Here is a 19,377-nt window from a genome sequence, read left to right on the forward strand (position 1 = left end):
TTTTTTTAAATGTTTTTTTTTTTCCATGTATTTATTTTAACCCCTATAGTACAGATTAAAACGGCGGTAGGAGAGGGCAGTTCTTCCATTTCGCCGTTTTAAACCGGCGGTCAGAAAAAAGTAAATAACACCCCCAGCGTTGGGGAATCTCTGGGATTTCAGCTACCGGGTGTAGTTGAGACCCTGGAGATCACGATTCCGGCTGTTTTTTTTCCAGTCCCCGGTCACGTGATCACCGGTACACACTGTGTAACCGTGGTGACATGACAGTAAATGACGGTGTCGGTAAAAAACTATTTATCTCCCACCTGGCATGATCAAACATGTCAGATGGGAGAGATAAATCTCCTCCAGTCCCTGGTGTTGCCAAAGTACCCCCCCCCGACCCCAACCCCCTCTAGATAATCCAAGATGGCGGCACGCACAACCAGCACACCGACTGCATTCATCATCCTTTTCTGATTTCTGTCGCATGTGCTATGACAGATGTGACAGAAAACTCCACCCCAGGTCCAACTAGGTTACCCCCTATAACCCTCCCGGTGTCCCCGGTACCTTGTGCAGTTCGAATCATCCTCGATCTCTCCTCTTTCTTCTCAAAAGATGCTGGCCGTATGCGCACTGCGCAGAGCAGCTGTCACCCTGCTTCCTGAGTTTAGGAACGCTGAGCTTACTGCTGCTCATACTACCGAGCGGTGGATCCGGGGAGAGTAGGTGCACCCACACTCCTCACATGGAGGTTCTGCATTTCCAAAAAATGGAGGATACATTCCTTGTGTGCCGCCCATATTGTGGAATGAGGTTACTGCAGGTCACTCTGCCCTCGGTTTAACCGGGGCAGTGTGCGTGCAGTATTCTCAGCTCAATGCAGCTCCTCACATGGAGGGCCTGCACTTCCAGAAAATAAGGGATACGTTCACGGAGTATGCCTCCATAATCTGTAAGGTCCAGAGTAGTCATGGGAAATCCAAAATGGATTACGGCCTTCCGGATTATTTTTTCTTCTTCTTTTAAATTAATTGGTAAAAGATGTAATGTGTTGGGGAGAGTTTTTTCAATTTTTTTTATTTTTGCCTTTTTTTTTTTTTATTTAATTAGTGACAGTATTGTCGGGTATCTGATCGATGCCATGACATCACTAACCCCATGGCTTGATGCCAGATGACCTAACAGCTGGTATCCACCCCATTTATTACCACGTTTGCCACCGCACCAGGGCAACGGATGAGCTGGTGTGAAGCACCAGGACTAGCACATCTAATGGATGCGCCACTTCTGGGGCGGCTGTGGCCTGCTATTTTTAGGCTCGGAAGGGCCAAATAATCATGGCTCTTCCCACCCTGAGAATAACTGACCCCAGCTGTCAGGTTCACCTTGGCTGATAAGGCTGCTTTCACACTACGTATTTTTAACATGCGTAATGAACGTTTTTTTGCTGCAAAAGCGGATCCTGCTTTTACAGCAAAAAAAACGCATGCAAACGGATGTTATTTTGCAGGATCCTGTCACTTTAAGTTTATGGGCGGGCATTGGAGTCATGTGATCGGGAGTGAGGGGAACTGAACGTGAAAGACTGGGAGCTGACATCTAACAGCTGTGGAGGCTCGTAACCAAGGTAAACATCGGGTAACTTGCTTGGATACCCGATGTTTACCTTGGTTACGAGCGTCCTCCGCTCTCAGGCGGGGGAGAGTGGAGAGAGAGGGAGGGGGAGGGAGGTGGAGAGAGGGACTGATCATGTGAGGCTGGTTTCTGTGCATGCTCAATAGAGCAAGCAGGATCCTGTCTATCAGCATGCCAGCGTTCACATGCGTTTGCATGCTGTTTAGTCGGGATCCAGCAATTTGCAGTATTTGGACGCAGCTCAAAAACGCTACAAGTAGGGTTTTTGAAATAAGTTAAAAAACTGCAAGTCGCTGGATCCTTACTATAACGCACGCAAACGCAGGTGAACGCATGTTGACGCGAGTCCATTGCAAATGCATTGAAATGAAAACGCATTTGCATTGGATCCGTTTTTGCGTTAAAAAAACGTTAATGACGGATTTTAAAAAAACGTAGTGTGAAAGCAGCCTAATCCAATTCAGGAGGGACCCCACGTATTTGTTTTTATCTTTACTTATTTATACATATTTAAAAAAAACAGCCTGGGGTACCCTCTGTTTTGGATCACTAGCCAAGGTGAAGCTGCCAGCTGTGGTCTGCAGACTGCAGCAGTCTGCTTTACTCTAGCTGGCTACCAAAAAGGAGGGGGCCACACGTTATTTTTTTAATTTTTGGCTAAATACAAGTTTAAGCACCGTTTACTACCACATGAAAGTCACTTAAAGGGTGCCAGCTTAGAATATGTAGAGGGTGGGACATTATATATGTGTTTTGACATCTATCCATCTATTCTAGCTTTTTAGGCTATATGCCCACGATCAGGGTTTGCAGTGTTTTGGATGCAGAGTTGTTTTGCATAATAGTCCATAATGCTGCGTTGTGCAGTACAAGCGAATTGGAAGGATTTTTAGAAATATCCTGCCCACTGTGCTGCTTTTCTCCGCAGCATAAACTGACCTGCGACCTGACTTCCAGAGTCTCAGATTAATTTATGCTGTGGAGATGACAGTGTTCACCGCTGGGAGAATAATGCTAAAGTCCGCAGCGGCCTGAACTTGGATTGTCGTCACGGTCAGCTGTGCTCTCCTGTGGACAACACTCGCATCTCCGCAGGAGGGCTGGCTGACACTGTGTACAATACGCAATGTCGCTGGATTCTGGGCACATAGCCTAAAAGTGAGAAATTTTGCTCAACAGCAACATTTTTGTGAAGTACCTGTGGATTTAAAATGCTTACTACACCCCTGAATAAAATATTTCAGGGGTCTAGTTTCCAAAATGGGGTCACTTGTGGGGGTTTCTGATGTATAGGTACCCTAGGGGCTCTGCAAATACGACATTGTGCCCGCAATTTATATCAACTTTTAAAAAATTCAAATGGTTGTTCATTCCATTCGAAGTCCTACAGTTTGTCTAAACAGAGGTTTTTGACCACATGTAGGGTATCCCTGCATTCATAAGAGAGTGGGTAATAAACTTTGGTGTCCACTTTTTGGTGTTGCCTCTTGAAAAAGTGAGAAATTTGGTACTAAAGCAACATTTTTGTGGAAAAAAAAAAGGAAAATTTTCAATATGATGACCTAAGGTTTTCAAATTCTGTGAAGTACCTGTGGATTCAAAATGCTCACTATACTCCTAGATAAAATCCTTGAGGTGTCTAGATTCCAGAATGGAGTCACTTGTGGGGGAGCTACACTGTTTAGCCACCTTAGGGACTCTCCAAACGCGACTTGACGTCCGTTAATGATTCCAGCTAATTTTGCAGTCAAATGGCGCTCCTTCCCTTCCGAGCCCTGCCGTGTGCCCAAACAGTTGATTTCCACCACATATGAGGTATCGGCGTGCTCAGGAGAAATTGCACAATAATTTTTTTTGTGAATTCTTTCCTGTTACTTTTGTGGAAAAAAAGATATTTGGTTGAAGTAACAATTTTGTGGTAAAAATTTTTTTTTTTAATTTTCACGGCTCAACGTTATAAACTTCTGTGAAGCCCCCGGGGTTTCATAGTTCTCACCAAACATCAAGATTTCTTTGAATGGTCTAGTTTCCAAAATGGTGTCACTTGTGAGAGTTTCTGCTTGGTGCCTGCAATCTATTTCAGTCAAATTTGCTTTCTAAAATTCAAATATTGCTCCTTCTGTTCCAGGCCCTCCTATTTGTCCAAACAGAGGTTTTTTACAACATGTGGGGTATCGGTGTGCTCAGAAGAAACTGTGTAAGAAATTTTGGGGTCCATTTTGTTGTTACACTAGTCAACAGCAAAATTGGTTCAGACATGAAAATAGTTGGACTAATTTTGGGGTGCTGAAAACGAAAATGATACTTAAATTTTGAAACTGGCTCTAGTTTTTCTGATATAGGTGTGCGATGATATTTCTCACCGCCTTTGATACAACGCTAGGTAAGGAATACATCAACAGCCTTGTGGCATCAGTTTTGCACTATCCATGTCAGGTTTCCAGGTTTTCCAGTTCTCTTTTTGAATGAACTTGCCCTCGGTTAACATGGAGTTTACTGTTCTGTTGCCCTACTTCCTGTCCAGCTGCTTAAAAGGCCGCCTCTAAGTCTAGTCCAGTGCCTGAGTATACTGCTTGCTGTGTGCTCCTGCTTTGCTGCTGCTAATCCTGATTGCCTCTGGATCCTCCTAAAGACTACCGACCGACCGACTCTGTACCATACCCGGTTTCTTCAAAGCTGTGCCCGGATTCCGTCTGCCATCTTCGGTCAGCACTCTGCCTGGTTCTCTCCGGTTCGTAACCACTCTGGACAATCATCCCGTACGGACACTCCTGGACTTTACCGCTTGCCCCTTGTGTCCCGGCTGCTGCGCATTTAGGCCTTCCGGGGTGATTGCCGGACAGTCCCTGTATAGGGGTTCGCTCTGGTGGTCTCCCTGGGGGAGTCCGGTGCGTGGCCCCGGGAATTCCCTCCGCTCCGATTCGGGAAGGTATTGCATGTGTTATTGTGTTACTGTGTTTGTTCTGTTGTGTATCTACCGTGGTTACATGTTATAAAACATCTTGTACCCAGAACTCGTCTCTGATTGTCATTGCCCTACGCTATCGAAATCCTCAGAACATATAATAAGTATTACAATCCAACTGACTAATGGATTGCTTCATCAATATTGCATCATTTCCAAATGACTAATAAATTGAGTAATCAGTATTAAATCATCTCTAAATGACCAATGGTAGATGCCAAAGAAAGAAAGATGCAATCCTAATTAAACTTGCATCACACAACTCTATAAAAGGCGCATGTTCTCCCTCTAACAGTCACACAGCATTTTCAGTGGTGAACTGATATCGTTCAGCTATTCAGTGATGCCTCGGAATTGCACTAATAAAGCAGATAATTTTCATTTTTAGGTAAAATGATAATTTTTTATTTTCATTCCCCATCGCTTTAGTTGATTAAACCAAACAAAAAAAAACTCCTAATAAAAATGTATACTTTATTTCTATATCAATTAATTGATATAGAAATAAAGTATACATTTTAATTAGGAGTTTTTTTGTTTAGTTTAATTAGTGGATACCCCTGATACTATATCCTTTTGGTCTTTTGTCCCCATCGCTTTAGTTCCTGTGAAGCAGCTGAAGGGTTAATAAACTTCTTGAATGTGGTTTTGAGCACTTTGAGTGGTGCAGTTTTTAGAACGGTGTCACTTTGTGGCATTTTCTGTCACCCAGGCCTCTCAAAGTCACTTCAAATGTGATGTGGTCCCTAAAAAATTATTTTGTAAATTTTGTTGAAAAAATGGTTAATTGCTTTTGAACTGTGAACCCATCTAACGTCCTAACCCCTAAAAATTTTGTTTCAAAAATTGCACTAATGAGTAGACAAGTGGGGAGTGTAGTTTAGTAACTATTTTGTATGACATAACTCTCTGGTTTAAGGGCATAAAAAAAATAAAAGTTTGAAAATTGCATAATTTTCATCATCAAATGATCAATTTTTTCACACATAAAAGCAAAAAATATTGTGATTAAATTTACAACTATCTTGAAGTACCATATATCACAAAAAAACAATCTCAGAATCACCGAGATCCGCTGAAGCGTTCCAGAGTTATAACCTGTGAAAGTAACACGAGTCAGAATTGCAAAAAATGACCTAGGCATTAAGTACAAAACTGGCTTTGTCCTAACAAAAAATAAAAAACGAGAAAGAAAACAAACAGAAAATCCCAACTTAATATGCTTAGGTAAATGTAGTAAATACTTAGGTTTTACTTTTGCTGGGATCAGTCACTATCGCTGAAGTTCAGGCATGATTCTTTTTTTTTTTTTTAACTTGGTCACGCCCCCAGCATTGTAATTGATTAAAAGGGTGGTTCACCCATATTTTTTATTGTCTAGTTCGATATTATATTGAGAAACAATGTTTCTCTCAAATACCTTATGTTGGCAATAGTGCCTGTGAGAGGCGCTATTGCAGACCACTGTTCCCCGCTCCGGTGACATCACGTTAAGTGTCGCACACATCACATCCCTGCGGCCGGCTTCAGTCTTCCTGACTCACTGAGCTGTGGGCGATATTTCACCGCTTGACGTGACGTCACCGGAGCGGGGAACAGTGGTCTGCAATAGCGCCTCTCAGAGACACTATTGCCAACATAAGGTATTTCAGAGAAACCTTGTTTCTCAATATAATATTGAACTAGAAAATAAAAAATATGGGTGAACCACACCATTAAACCAAAGATCCTTCAACATTACTTCTCTGCTGAGCTCCACCCCTAAAGGTTACATGATCGTGACTTCAGCACAGGTCCTGCACAACCACTTCTCTTCTGCTGATTACCACAGATCCTTCAACATCGCTTCTCTGCAGAGCTCCACCCATTACGGCCACATGATCATGCCATCAGAACAGGTCCTTCACCACCACTTCCCCAATGTTGATCCATGCAAATTAATTATTTAAAAATCATACAATGTGATTTTCTGGATTTTGGGGGGATTCTATCTGTCACAGTGTTAAATCTAATATATAAAGATGAATGTATGTATTTGTGTGTATGTACAGTGCCTACAAGTAGTATTCAACCCCCTGCAGATTTAGCAGGTTTACACATTCGGAATTAACTTGGCATTGTGACATTTGGACTGTAGATCAGCCTGGAAGTGTGAAATGCACTGCAGCAAAAAAGAATGTTATTTCTTTTTTTATTTTTTTTTTTTAAATTGTGAAAAGTTTATTCAGCGGGTCATTTATTATTCAACCCCTCAAACCACAAGAATTCTGTTTGGTTCCCCTAAAGTATTAAGAAGTATTTCAGGCACAAAGAACAATGAGCTTCACATGTTTGGATTAATTATCTCTTTTTCCAGCCTTTTCTGACTAATTAAGACCCTCCCCAAACTTGTGAACAGCACTCATATTGGTCAACATGGGAAAGACAATGGAGCATTCCAAGGCCATCAGAGACAAGATCGTGGAGGGTCACAAAGCTGGCAAGGGGTACAAAACCCTTTCCAAGGAGTTGGGCCTACCTGTCTCCACTGTTGGGAGCATCATCCGGAAGTGGAAGGCTTATAGAACTACTGTTAGCCTTCCACGGCCTAGACAGTCTTTTGAAAGTTTCCACCCGTGCCGAGGCCAGGCTTGTCCGAAGAGTCAAGGCTAACCCAAGGACAACAAGGAAGGAGCTCCGGGAAGATCTCATGGCAGTGGGGACATTGGTTTCAGTCAATACCATAAGTAACGTACTCCACCGCAATGGTCTCCGTTCCAGACGAGCCCGTAAGGTACCTTTACTTTCAAAGCGTCATGTCAAGGCTCGTCTACAGTTTGCTCATGATCACTTGGAGGACTCTGAGACAGACTGGTTCAAGGTTCTCTGGTCTGATGAGACCAAGATCTAGATCTTTGGTGCCAACCACACACGTGACGTTTGGAGACTGGATGGCACTGCATACGACTGCATTCCCCCGCTTTTCAGCAATCCCTACAGTCAAGCATGGTGGTGGCAGCATCATGCTGTGGGGCTGTTTCTCAGCCAAGGGGCCTGGCCATCTGGTCCGCATCCATGGGCAGATGGATAGCACGGCCTACCTGGAGATTTTGGCCAAGAACCTCCGCTCCTCCATCAAGGATCTTAAGATGGGTCGTCATTTCATCTTCCAACAAGACAACGACCCAAAGCACACAGCCAAGAAAACCAAGGCCTGGTTCAAGAGGGAAAAAATCAAGGTGTTGCAGTGGCCTAGTCAGTCTCCTCACCTTAACCCAATTGAAAACTTGTGGAAGGAGCTCAAGATTAAAGTCCACATGAGACACCCAAAGAACCTAGATAACATGGAGAAGATCTGCATGGAGGAGTGGGCCAAGATAACTCCAGAGACCTGTGCCGGCCTGATCAGGTTTTATAAAAGACGATTATTAGCTGTAATTGCAAACAAGGGTTATTCCACAAAATATTAAACCTAGGGGTTGAATAATAATTGACCCACACTTTTATGTTGAATATTTATTAAAATTTAACTGAGCAACATAACTTGTTGGTTTGTAATTTTTATGCATCTGTTAATAAATCCTGCTCTTGTTTGAAGTTTGCAGGCTCTAACTTATTTGCATCTTATCAAACCTGCTAAATCTGCAGGGGGTTGAATACTACTTGTAGGCACTGTATATATGTATGTGTGCATGTATGTCCGATAAAGGAATCCGCACCGTTGCATTTACAGTCACAAAATTTTGCACAGACCCTCCATGTGACTCAGAGAATGTCATAGACTGTTTGGATGGGAAAATTTAACCCCGCCCTTTACAGTTACTCTCCGAAAAAACCTGCCTCCATTAATTAATGAAGCTGCGAGCTGTTATGTTATTAATAGTAGCTGTGATTGGTTGCTATAGGAACAAAATAAATTGTTAGTATAAGAAGCATATGTGTGATGTAATAAGATATCGGTGGGGAGACAGAGTGAGAGAGAGAGACAGTCAAAGAGACAGACAGAGGCAGACAGACACAGGCAGACAGGGAAAGAGAGACGGGGAAAGAGACAGACACACCGAGACAGACTGAAACTCGAAGAGAGACTGTTACTATCCCGGGCAACGCCCGGGTACTACAACTAGTAATACATAAAATCTACATCTCCACTGAATGTCATTGTGCTTATCTTACAGCTCATGCAGACTCACTGCTAAATATAGGGGTGTCTATCCAGTGGGTGAAAATATAGCAATTTTTCAAAATAAAAAAAAATGGCTGCTTCTCCGCAGTTTTTTTTTTTTTTTTTTTTATTTTGAGAGAAAGAATTCTAGTTATTCTTTCATTTGAAAATGTGTTGCACGTTTTATCAGACTAACCCACAAATGTATTATTCTACAGAACAATGACAATGAAACTGCCCTGCACTGTGCTGCACAATATGGACACACTGAAGTGGTTCGGGTTTTACTGGAGGAATTGACTGACCCTACAATGCGAAACCACAAGATGGAGACACCGCTTGATTTGGCAGCACTGTATGGGCGTTTGGAAGTGGTGAAGCTCCTTCTCAATGCCCACCCTAACTTGCTGAGCTGCCACACACGGAAGCACACTCCTCTTCATCTAGCAGCTCGCAATGGGCACAGAGCAGTTGTCATAGTTTTGCTGGATGCAGCCATGGATATCAACTACATGGTATACTTGTACATATTATCATTTATGATATTATTGCCATATATAATACATAGATTACTTTATTTATATTTTCATAATATTCCATTTTTATAAATCTAAAATAAAAATGTTCCTTTCCTGAATTTTTATTTAATAATGTTGATGTTAAAGGGGGTTGTCCACTACTAGGACAAACCCTTCTCATTCCCCATGTCCACCCCATAAAAATAACAAAGCCTATACTCGCCTCCGGTGTCGGTGCGGTTCCAGCAATGTCAGAAATTTGGATAGTTAAGTAATTACCGTATTTTTCGGACTATAAGACGCACTTTTTTCCCCCCAAATGTTGGGGGAAAGTGGGGTGGGGCGTCTTATGGTCTGAATGTGGCTGTGGGGAATGAGGGTGGTGCGGGTCATCGGGGGCACGAGCAGGCTGTAGCAGCGCCTGCCGTGACCACGTGGGCCAGCTCATTTCATATGCACGCCCATCCTCCCGCCCATCATCCCTCAACGTTAAAGCCAGCGCTGACAGGTGGGCGGGATGATGAGCGGGGGGTGTGCGCATAATTAACAGCCGACCCGCAAGATCACCGCTGGCAACTACAGCCTGGAGTGATCATATGCGGCTGTATTCACTGCCCTCCGTGCATCATTATCATCGCGGGGTGCAGTGAATCAGTGTACTCACCCGTCACCGTGTGTGGAGTCGTCATCCTGCAACATCACGATGTCTTCCTGTCTGTGCCGGTCAGCTCATCTGTGTAGAGAGTGGTGAGCACAGCGATGACGTCATCGCTGTGCACGCCGCTAGTGTCCACACATATCAGCTGACCGGCACAGACAGGAAGACATCGCGATGCTGCAGACAACGGTGACGACTCCACACAGCGGCGCTGCATCTGAGACAGAGAGGAAGCTGTTCGGTGCTGCAGGGAGTGAGGAAAGGTGAGTATAAACGTTTTTTTTTTTTTCTGTGCCACAGGATACAGGCCATATACCAGGATTGGGGTATATTATGAGCAGGATGGATGGGGGTATATTATGAGCAGGATGGATGGGGTATATTATGAGCAGGATGGATGGGGGTATATTATGAGCAGGATGGATGGGGGTATATTATGAGCAGTATGGGGTATATGAGCAGGATGGGGTATATGAGCAGGATGGGGGTTATATAGCAAAATGGGGGTATATGAGCAGGATGGATGGGGGGGTATATGAGCAGGATGGGTGGGGGTATATGAGCAGGATGGATGGGGGTATATAAGCAGGATGGATGGGGGTATATGAGTAGGGGTACCTTAGTAGAGAATTTGGGGCCATTACCCCCATAACAGTGTCAGCAGCAGATTCGCGCCCCATAACAGTGTGTCATGACCACATTTTTTGGTTAAAATTTTATTTTCCTCCTCTAAAACCAGGGTGCGTCTTATAGTCCGAAAAATACGGTAACAAGAAATAAGGGGCGGCCATCACTCACTTTCTGTTAATTGATTAGCCGTATGAAGGCAGGTAGAAGAAACCGTAGGTGATTGTAGTGGGGCTTGCATGTCATAATGTCATATGGGCCCCAGGAGTACGAGTTCCAACATGGCTGCAACCGCCTGGCATCGAAGGAGAGTATTGGCTTCGTTATTTTTATGGGGGTGCACATGGGGAATAAAAATGGGTTGTCTCAATAGTGGACAACCTCTTTAATTCTTTTTTGCTTTTTTTTCAGACAGAAAAAGGAAGTGCATTACATGAAGCTGCATTGTTTGGAAAGGCTGATGTTGTTCAAGTCCTTTTAGATGCAGGTTATTAACTTATTTATATTAGTACTTGATATGAACTGTACCGTTAGTAGTTTTCTTTGTTTATATATTTTCATAGCTCTAAATTTTTCTGGGATTTGTAAACTTAATGTGGCTATTTCATATTTTACTTGAATTTGTTAAAAACAAAGAGGGCAGTGAACTTGTCTACATTCACAGACACGAACGTTAAACCCACCGCGGCCTTCGCTCTGGTGAGTTTGGCTGTCTGTGCAGCTGCTGACTGCAGTGACGTTGTTAAGTTGTTCTTCCATTTTCACAAACCCAATAATTGAAGAATTCACTGAAAACTAAAAATTTTAATTCTAGTTTGGCTTATTACCTCATTGATATTTTTTTCTTGTTTTTGTGGAGTGGGTGGCGAGAAATGCAATGAAAATTAAAAAGTGATTCAAATATCTAAAAGTTTAGTAATGTCTAAATGTACAACTTATTCCGTTTTGAAAAAGGAAATCACTGGCAAACTTAGCATCGCCAAAAGGCCTGAAAGAACACAGAAGACGGAGATATTTTTTTCTTAAAAGAGGTTTCCCCACAATCAATAGATCTTGGAATAATAATAATTTCCACAATTGGATGTTTAAAAAAAAAAAAAAAAAATGTTCCTATTCTGTAATATGTGATAATAAATGTGTCTCTCCTAGGTACTGTGTAATGAATGTGTCTGATCATACCACATCTCCTGGGCAGGGAAGGACACAAAAGAAAACCTAGAGATAGCACAGCATGGAATCACTGCTTATTATTTTTGTGAGGTTGACCATATCTCTGCCTGTTATTTTTAAAATGCTTTATCTCACAGAATAATTAGCAATCTTGTGCTGTTATATTTATATGCTTTTTTTTTTTTTCTTTCTCCCCTGCCCAGGAGCTGTGGCATGATCAGACCATCTCCCTGTACGGTCAGACACGGCCATTACACAGTACATAGCAGGGGCACTTATATAAGATTATCTCAGCACAGGAACATTTAATATTAAACACATCCAATTGTGAAAATTATTATATCCGTTTCTATTGGTTAAAATATACTTTGTGGGATAACCCCTTCAATTAAAAAAACAACAAACTTTTCACTGCACTTAATCAAAGCAAAAATACTTGGAGGTGGTTGCATCTTTGTCATTGTCTACCATATAGATGGTTTATCCAAGATACAACACTGGTAACAGGAGATTTTTTAGTTGTTTTCTAGCAAAGTGTCATGTTTTCTAAATTCTGGAGTGAGATCAAAGGGACAAATAAAACCTAGATTAATTTTTACCAGAATAATGAGAAGAGCAAGAAGGAAAGGAAGGAAGTGGAATTTGACATCACAAATTATCTAAAACATGGTGTTGGCGTCATGGCATGGGCGTGTATGGCTGCTAATAGAACTTGGTCCGTGATGATTACTGATGATTTTACAATGGATAGAAGTTGCATGACGAATTGTAAAATGTCTACAGCTTTACATTCTGCTAAGATTGTCATATTACTGCACTTCAGACAGGACCTCACAGTGGAGATCATGGTGACCAAAACACGATTTAAGCAAACTTTAATAATGGAATATTCTTCAATTCACAAATCAGTCACCTTAGCTTAACCCAAATGAGCATGGTTTTCATTTGCTAAAGACAAAACTAAAGGACAAAAGATCCACTTAAATAGAGGCCACTGGAGATGGCTGCCAAAAATAACATAAAATGTACACGTGTAATTGTTCGTTTATCCAGTTATTTTTCATAGTTTTTTAAGGTTGTAGGTAGACTTAAGTCCATCGAGTTTAACCCATAACCTAACTTGATCAAGAGGAATGCAAAAACCGCATGCGGTAGACAGTAAGCTCCACATTAGGGAAAAAAATCCTTCCCGACTCCATATACAGTGATCAGACTAATTCCTTGGATCAACGCCTCATCACAGAATGTAGTGCACGTAACCAGTAACATTATCTTTTTTCAAGAAAGACACACAGGCCTCTCTTACATTTTAGTAATAAATCAACTATTAGAATACTATCTGGAAGAGCGTTCCATAGTCTCACTGCTCTTACAGTAAAGAATTTGCATCTGTGATTATGAATAAACCTCCTTTCCTATATCTGTAGGGGATGTCCCCTTGTCCCAGACCTTGGTGTAAAAAGATCTTTAGAGAGAGCTCTGTACTGTCCCCTCATATTTGTACATTGTAATAAGATCGCCCCTAAGCCTTCGTTTTTCCAAACTGAATAACCCAAAGTTTAATAATCTGTCTTGGTACTGCATTCGACCCATTCCTTTAACACCTTCACCACCAAGGACGTACCTTTACTGTTTGTGCGAGCTCACATCTGATCAGCAGACATGTTCAGCTAACGGGCACGGATGGATTGCTAATCCAACCCGCACCTCTTAACCCCTTAGATGGCACTGTCAAACTCTGACAGCACGATCTAAAGCACTCCGGCAGGGATCGAGCCGTTGTCCGCCACCATCGGCTGTCCTGTGATGTGATAATTGGGCGCCAAAAAACAAGGCATTCCAAGAAAAGCACTTGCTACCCACAGTACAATTTGGTGGAGATTCCATCATGCTTTGGGGCTGTGTGGCCAATGCCGGCACCAGGAATCTTGTTAAAGTTGAGGGTCGCATGGATTCAACTCAGTATCAGCAGATTCTTGACAATAATGTGCAAGAATCAGTGACGAAGTTGAAGTTACGCAGGGGATGGATATTTCAGCAAGACAATGATCCAAAACACCGCTCCAAATCTACTCAGGCATTCATGCAGAGGAACAATTACAATGTTCTGGAATGGCCATCCCAGTCCCCAGACCTGAATATCATTGAAAATCTGTGGGATGATTTGAAGCGTGCTGTCCATGCTCGGCGACCATCAAACTTTACTGAACTGGAATTGTTTTGTAAACTGAAATGGTCAAATATACCTTCATCCAGGATCCAGGAACTCATTAAAAGCTACAGGAAGCGACTAGAGGCTGTTATTTTTGCAAAAGGAGGATCTACAAAATATTAATGTCACTTTTATGTTGAGGTGCCCATACTTTTGCACCGGTCAAATTTTGTTTAAATGCGGATTGCACATTTTCTGTTAGTACAATAAACCTCATTTCAATCCAGAAATATTACTAGTCCATCAGTTATTAGATATATGAAACTGAAATAGCTGTTGCAAAAACCCAAATTGTTATAAAGAAAAAAGGTTAACATTAATAGGGGTGCCTAAACTTTTTCATATGACTGTATGTATGTATGTATGTATATGTGTATGTGTGTATGTATGTATATATATACCGTATTTTTCGCTTTATAAGACGCACCGGAATATAAGACGCACCCCAAACTTAGACATAAAAAAGGTAAAAAAAAGAAAAATGGGGTCCGTCTTATACTCCGGTGTTCTCTTACCGGAGGGGGGCAGCAGTGGTGGTGAAGCGGGGTCACAGGAGGCACAGGTTGTGCTGGCAGGCGCGGCAGGTCAGTGGCAGCGGGGTCCGTGGTTGCAGGTGCCGTGGTTGCAGGCGCGGTGGCGTCCGCGGTGGCAGGATCCGTGGGGTCCGTGGTGGCGGCAGCAGCCGTGGCGTGTGAGCCGTGCAGCAGGCCGGTGCAGTGAGTGTCCGCGGTCCCGGTTCAGTGGTGGCAGCGGCGGCGGCGACTGCTCAGTGGTGGCAGGGACTGCTCAGTGGTGGCGTGTGTCCGCGGTCCCGATTCAGTGGTGGCAGTGGCGGCGGCAACTGCTCAGTGGTGGCAGCGGCAGGGACTGCTCAGTGGTGGCAGCGGCAGGGACTGCTCAGTGGTGGCGTGTGTCCGCGGTCCCGGCTCAGTGGTGGGAGCGGCGGCAACTGCTCAGTGGTGGCAGCGGCAGGGACTGCTCAGTGGTGGCGTGTGTCCGCGGTCCCGGTTCAGTGGTGGCAGCGGCGGCTCAGTAGTGGGAACGGCGGCGACGGCTCAGTGGTGGAGTGTGTCCGCGGTCCCGATTCAAGTAATGGCGCCCGGAGCGACGCATGCGCAGATGGAGCTCTCATCCAAGGGCTCCATCTGCGCACGCGCTGACTCCCGGAGCAGCGCGTGCGCAGATGGAGCTCTCATCCAAGAGCTCCACCGGCGCCATCATTTGAAAGTGGGACCGCGGACAACTGGTAAGCTGCACAGCCGCCCGCCCCGCATGCACAGCTGCCCGCCCACTCTGCGTACAAGCCGCCGGGTACCTGTGCTTGCGTGCGGTGGCAGCCGGGTACCCATGGCTGTGTGCGGGCGGCAGATGGGTGACTGTGTGAGGGCGGCAGCCGAGTACCTGCACGGGCACCCGACTGCCGCTCGCACACAGCACCCGGCTGCCGCCCGCACACAGCCATGGGTACCCGTCTGCCACCGCATGCAAGCACAGGTACCTGGCTGCCGACCCCACACAGCACCCGCTGCCGCCCGTACACAGCCACGGGTACCCGGCTGCCGCTGCATGCAAGTACAGGTACCCGGGCGCTTGCATGCAGCCACAGGCACCCGCCCGATCGCCCCCCCCCCCCCCCGCTACCGCTTTATAAGACGCACCCCCCATTTTCCTCCCAAAATTTGGGGAGGAAAAGTGCGTCTTATAAAGTGAAAAATACGGTATATCTGTATATGTGTGTATATATATATATATATATATATATAATATATAATCTATATACACATATATATATACTAGAAGGTGGCCCGATTCTACGCATCGGGTATTCTAGAATTTACGTATTGTGTAGTTCATGTATGATTTTTGTTATATATATAGATGTTGTTGTGTGTAGTTACCAAGTGTTTGTGTAGGGCGCTGTACATGTTCTGAGTGTCGCGGGGGGTGAGAGCGGTGTTGTATGTGTGTTGCGTGTGTTGCGGTTTGTGGAGCGCTGTGTGTCTGTAGCGTTGTGTGTGTGTGTGTGTTGTGCGGTTTGTGTGGGTGTGGTGTGTTTTGGGGGGAGGTATGTTTTGAGCAATGTGTGTGTTGTGCAGTATGTGCGTATATTTGTGTGTGCAGCGTTGCCTGTGTGTGTGGGTGTCTGTGTAGGGCGTTGTTTGTGATTCCTAGTGTGTGTGTGTTGTGCAGTGCGCGTGTGTGTGTGTGTTGGGGGGAGGTGTGCACCTCCCATCGTGCTCCATCCCCCATGCTGCGCACCCCCCATCGTGCTGCATCCCCCATGCTGCGCACTCCCAAACGTGCTCCATCCGCCATGCTGCGCACTCCCAAACGTGGTCCATCCGCCATGCTGCGCACTCCCAAACGTGCTCCATCCGCCATACTGCGCACTCCCCATCGTGCTGCATCCCCCATGCTGCGCACTCCCAAACGTGCTCCATCCGCCATGCTGCGCACTCCCCATCGTGCTCTATCCGCCATGCTGCACACTCCCAAACGTGCTCCATCCGCCATGCTGCGCACTCCCAAACGTGCTCCATCCGCCATGCTGCGCACCCCCTATCATGCTCCATCCGCCATGCTGCGCACTCCCAAACGTGCTCCACCCGCCATGCTGCGCACTCCCAAACGTGCTCCATCCGCCATGCTGCGCACTCCCAAACGTGCTCCATCCGCCATGCTGCGCACTCCCAAACGTGCTCCATCCGCCATGCTGCGCACTCCCAAACGTGCTCCATCCGCCATGCTGCGCACTCCCAAACGTGCTCCATCCGCCATACTGCGCACTCCCCATCGTGCACCATCCGGCATGCTGCGCACTCCCAAACGTGCTCCATCCGCCATGCTGCGCACTCCCAAACGTGCTCCATCCGCCATGCTGCGCACTCCCAAACGTGCTCCATCCGCCATGCTGCGCGCTCCCAAACGTGGTCCATCCGCCATGCTGCGCACTCCCAAACGTGCTCCATCCGCCATGCTGCGCACTCCCAAACGTGCTCCATCCGCCATACTGCGCACTCCCCATCGTGCACCATCCGGCATGCTGCGCACTCCCAAACATGCTCCATCCGTCATGCTGCGCACTCCCAAACGTGCTCCATCCGTCATGCTGCGCACTCCCAAACGTGCTCCATCCGCCATGCTGCGCACTCCCAAACGTGCTCCATCCGCCATGCTGCGCACCCCCCATCATGCTCCATCCGCTTAGGAGTGCGCAGCATGCCGGATGGTGCACGATGGGGAGTGCGCAGTATGGCGGATGGAGCACGTTTGGGAGTGCGCAGCATGGCGGATGGAGCACGTTTGGGAGTGCGCAGCATGGCGGATGGACCACGTTTGGGAGTGCGCAGCATGGCGGATGGACCACGTTTGGGAGTGCGCAGCATGGGGGATGCAGCACGATGGGGAGTGCGCAGTATGGCGGATGGAGCACGTTTGCTCAGCCTCTCTCCTTCCAGCCTCCCTGAGCATCAGCCCCCCCCTCCCAGCCTTCCCCAAGATCAGCCTCTCTGCTCCCAGCCTCCTCCAGCACGCCGTGCTCCTCTGCCGACACTCACCCACACCCGATCGCATCCACTCACCCACACAACCGATCGCATCCACTCACCCACACAACCGATCGCATCCACTCACACACACAACCGATCGCATCCACTCACACACACAACCGATCGCATACACTCACACACACACCCGATCGCATACACTCACACACACACCCGATCGCATCCACTCACACACACACCCGATCGCATCCACTCACACACACACCCGATCGCATACACTCACACACACAGACACTGACGATATTGCACATACGCGCTGATACTCACAACATCCGGGGATATCACATGCTTCTGGCCATGTGATCCTCCCGGCAGGTCCTGGAAGCTCACAACAGCACAGTATCGCTGCCGAGAAGCAAGCGATATCCCAGGATGTTGTGAGTATGTGGATGCGATGTGATGTGTGTATGTGAGTGAGTGTGATCTGATTTGTGTGTGTGTATGTGTGTGTGTGTGCTGTTATGTTATGTATGTTCTGCAGCTGCAGGACCTTGATGTGTGGATGCGATGTGATGTGTGTGAGAGTGTGAGCCGGTGTACACTGGTAACTATGATACACATCGGGTAACCAAGGGGCCTTAGTTACCCGATGTGTATAATGGTTACCAGCTTTCACGGCCTCCGTCAAGATCCCAGCATCGCAAGGTTATGTCTGGCGCTGCCGGGATCCTGACGGAGCCGGTGTAGAAGCAAGCGATATCCCAGCATGTTGTGATGTGTGGATGTGATGTGTGAGAGTGAGTGTGAGAGTGAGTGTGATCTGATGTGTGTGTACTCACCTGGGAATCGGAGCCCCGTGTCAGTTGGGCCACAGCGAGCGTGCATTGCGTGAGGGGGGCGGGGTCTGCAGAGAGCCGGGGCGAGAGGCCAATCCGTGTGGGGGGGCGGGGCCATGGCGAGCCCAGCGGCCAATCAGCTTTGTGTCACCGTAAGGACACAATTTCGGAGCATGACAGAGACAGACAGACAGACAGATAGACAGACAGACAGACAGACAGACAGAATAAGGCAATTATATATATAGATACACATATATATACAGTTAGGTCCAGAAATATTTGGACAGTGACACAATTTTCGCGAGTTGGGCTCTGCATGCCACCACATTTGATTTTAAATGAAACCTCTACAACAGAATTCAAGTGCAGATTGTAACATTTAATTTGAAGGTTTGAACAAAAATATCTGATAGAAATTGTAGGAATTGTACACATTTCTTTACAAACACTCCACATTTTAGGAGGTCAAAAGTAATTGGACAAATAAACCAAACCCAAACAAAATATTTTTATTTTCAATATTTTGTTGCGAATCCTTTGGAGGCAATCACTGCCTTAAGTCTGGAACCCATGGACATCACCAAACGCTGGGTTTCCTCCTTCTTAATGCTTTGCTAGGCCTTTACAGCCGCAGCCTTCAGGTCTTGCTTGTTTGTGGGTCTTTCCGTCTTAAGTCTGGATTTGAGCAAGTGAAATGCATGCTCAATTGGGTTAAGATCTGATGATTGACTTGGCCATTGCAGAATGTTCCACTTTTTTGCACTCTTGAACTCCTGGGTAGCTTTGGCTGTATGCTTGGGGTCATTGTCCATCTGTACTATGAAGCGCCGTCCGATCAACTTTGCGGCATTTGGCTGAATCTGGGCTGAAAGTATATCCCGGTACACTTCAGAATTCATCCGGCTACTCTTGTCTGCTGTTATGTCATCAATAAATACAAGTGACCCAGTGCCATTGAAAGCCATGCATGCCCATGCCATCACGTTGCCTCCACCATGTTTTACAGAGGATGTGGTGTGCCTTGGATCACGTGCCGTTCCCTTTCTTCTCCAAACTTTTTTCTTCCCATCATTCTGGTACAGGTTGATCTTTGTCTCATCTGTCCATAGAATACT

The 19,377-nt window shown here is 45.8% G+C and overlaps 1 protein-coding gene across 7 annotated transcripts in view; it reads left to right on the forward strand.

The window, feature by feature from the left end:
- The window catches only part of ANKS1A (ankyrin repeat and sterile alpha motif domain containing 1A), a 568,529-nt gene that overhangs the window by 233,867 nt on the left and 315,285 nt on the right, over positions 1-19,377 (forward strand). For all 7 annotated transcript variants that reach the window (XM_075335878.1, XM_075335880.1, XM_075335884.1 and 4 more), the window contains 2 exons: positions 8,951-9,247; positions 10,947-11,022. In XM_075335878.1, the coding sequence (XP_075191993.1) occupies positions 8,951-9,247; positions 10,947-11,022 (373 nt within the window). The remainder of the gene's footprint in view (positions 1-8,950; positions 9,248-10,946; positions 11,023-19,377) is intronic.

This window comes from Anomaloglossus baeobatrachus, chromosome 2, assembly GCF_048569485.1.
Source record: "Anomaloglossus baeobatrachus isolate aAnoBae1 chromosome 2, aAnoBae1.hap1, whole genome shotgun sequence".
Taxonomy (NCBI): domain Eukaryota; kingdom Metazoa; phylum Chordata; class Amphibia; order Anura; family Aromobatidae; genus Anomaloglossus; species Anomaloglossus baeobatrachus.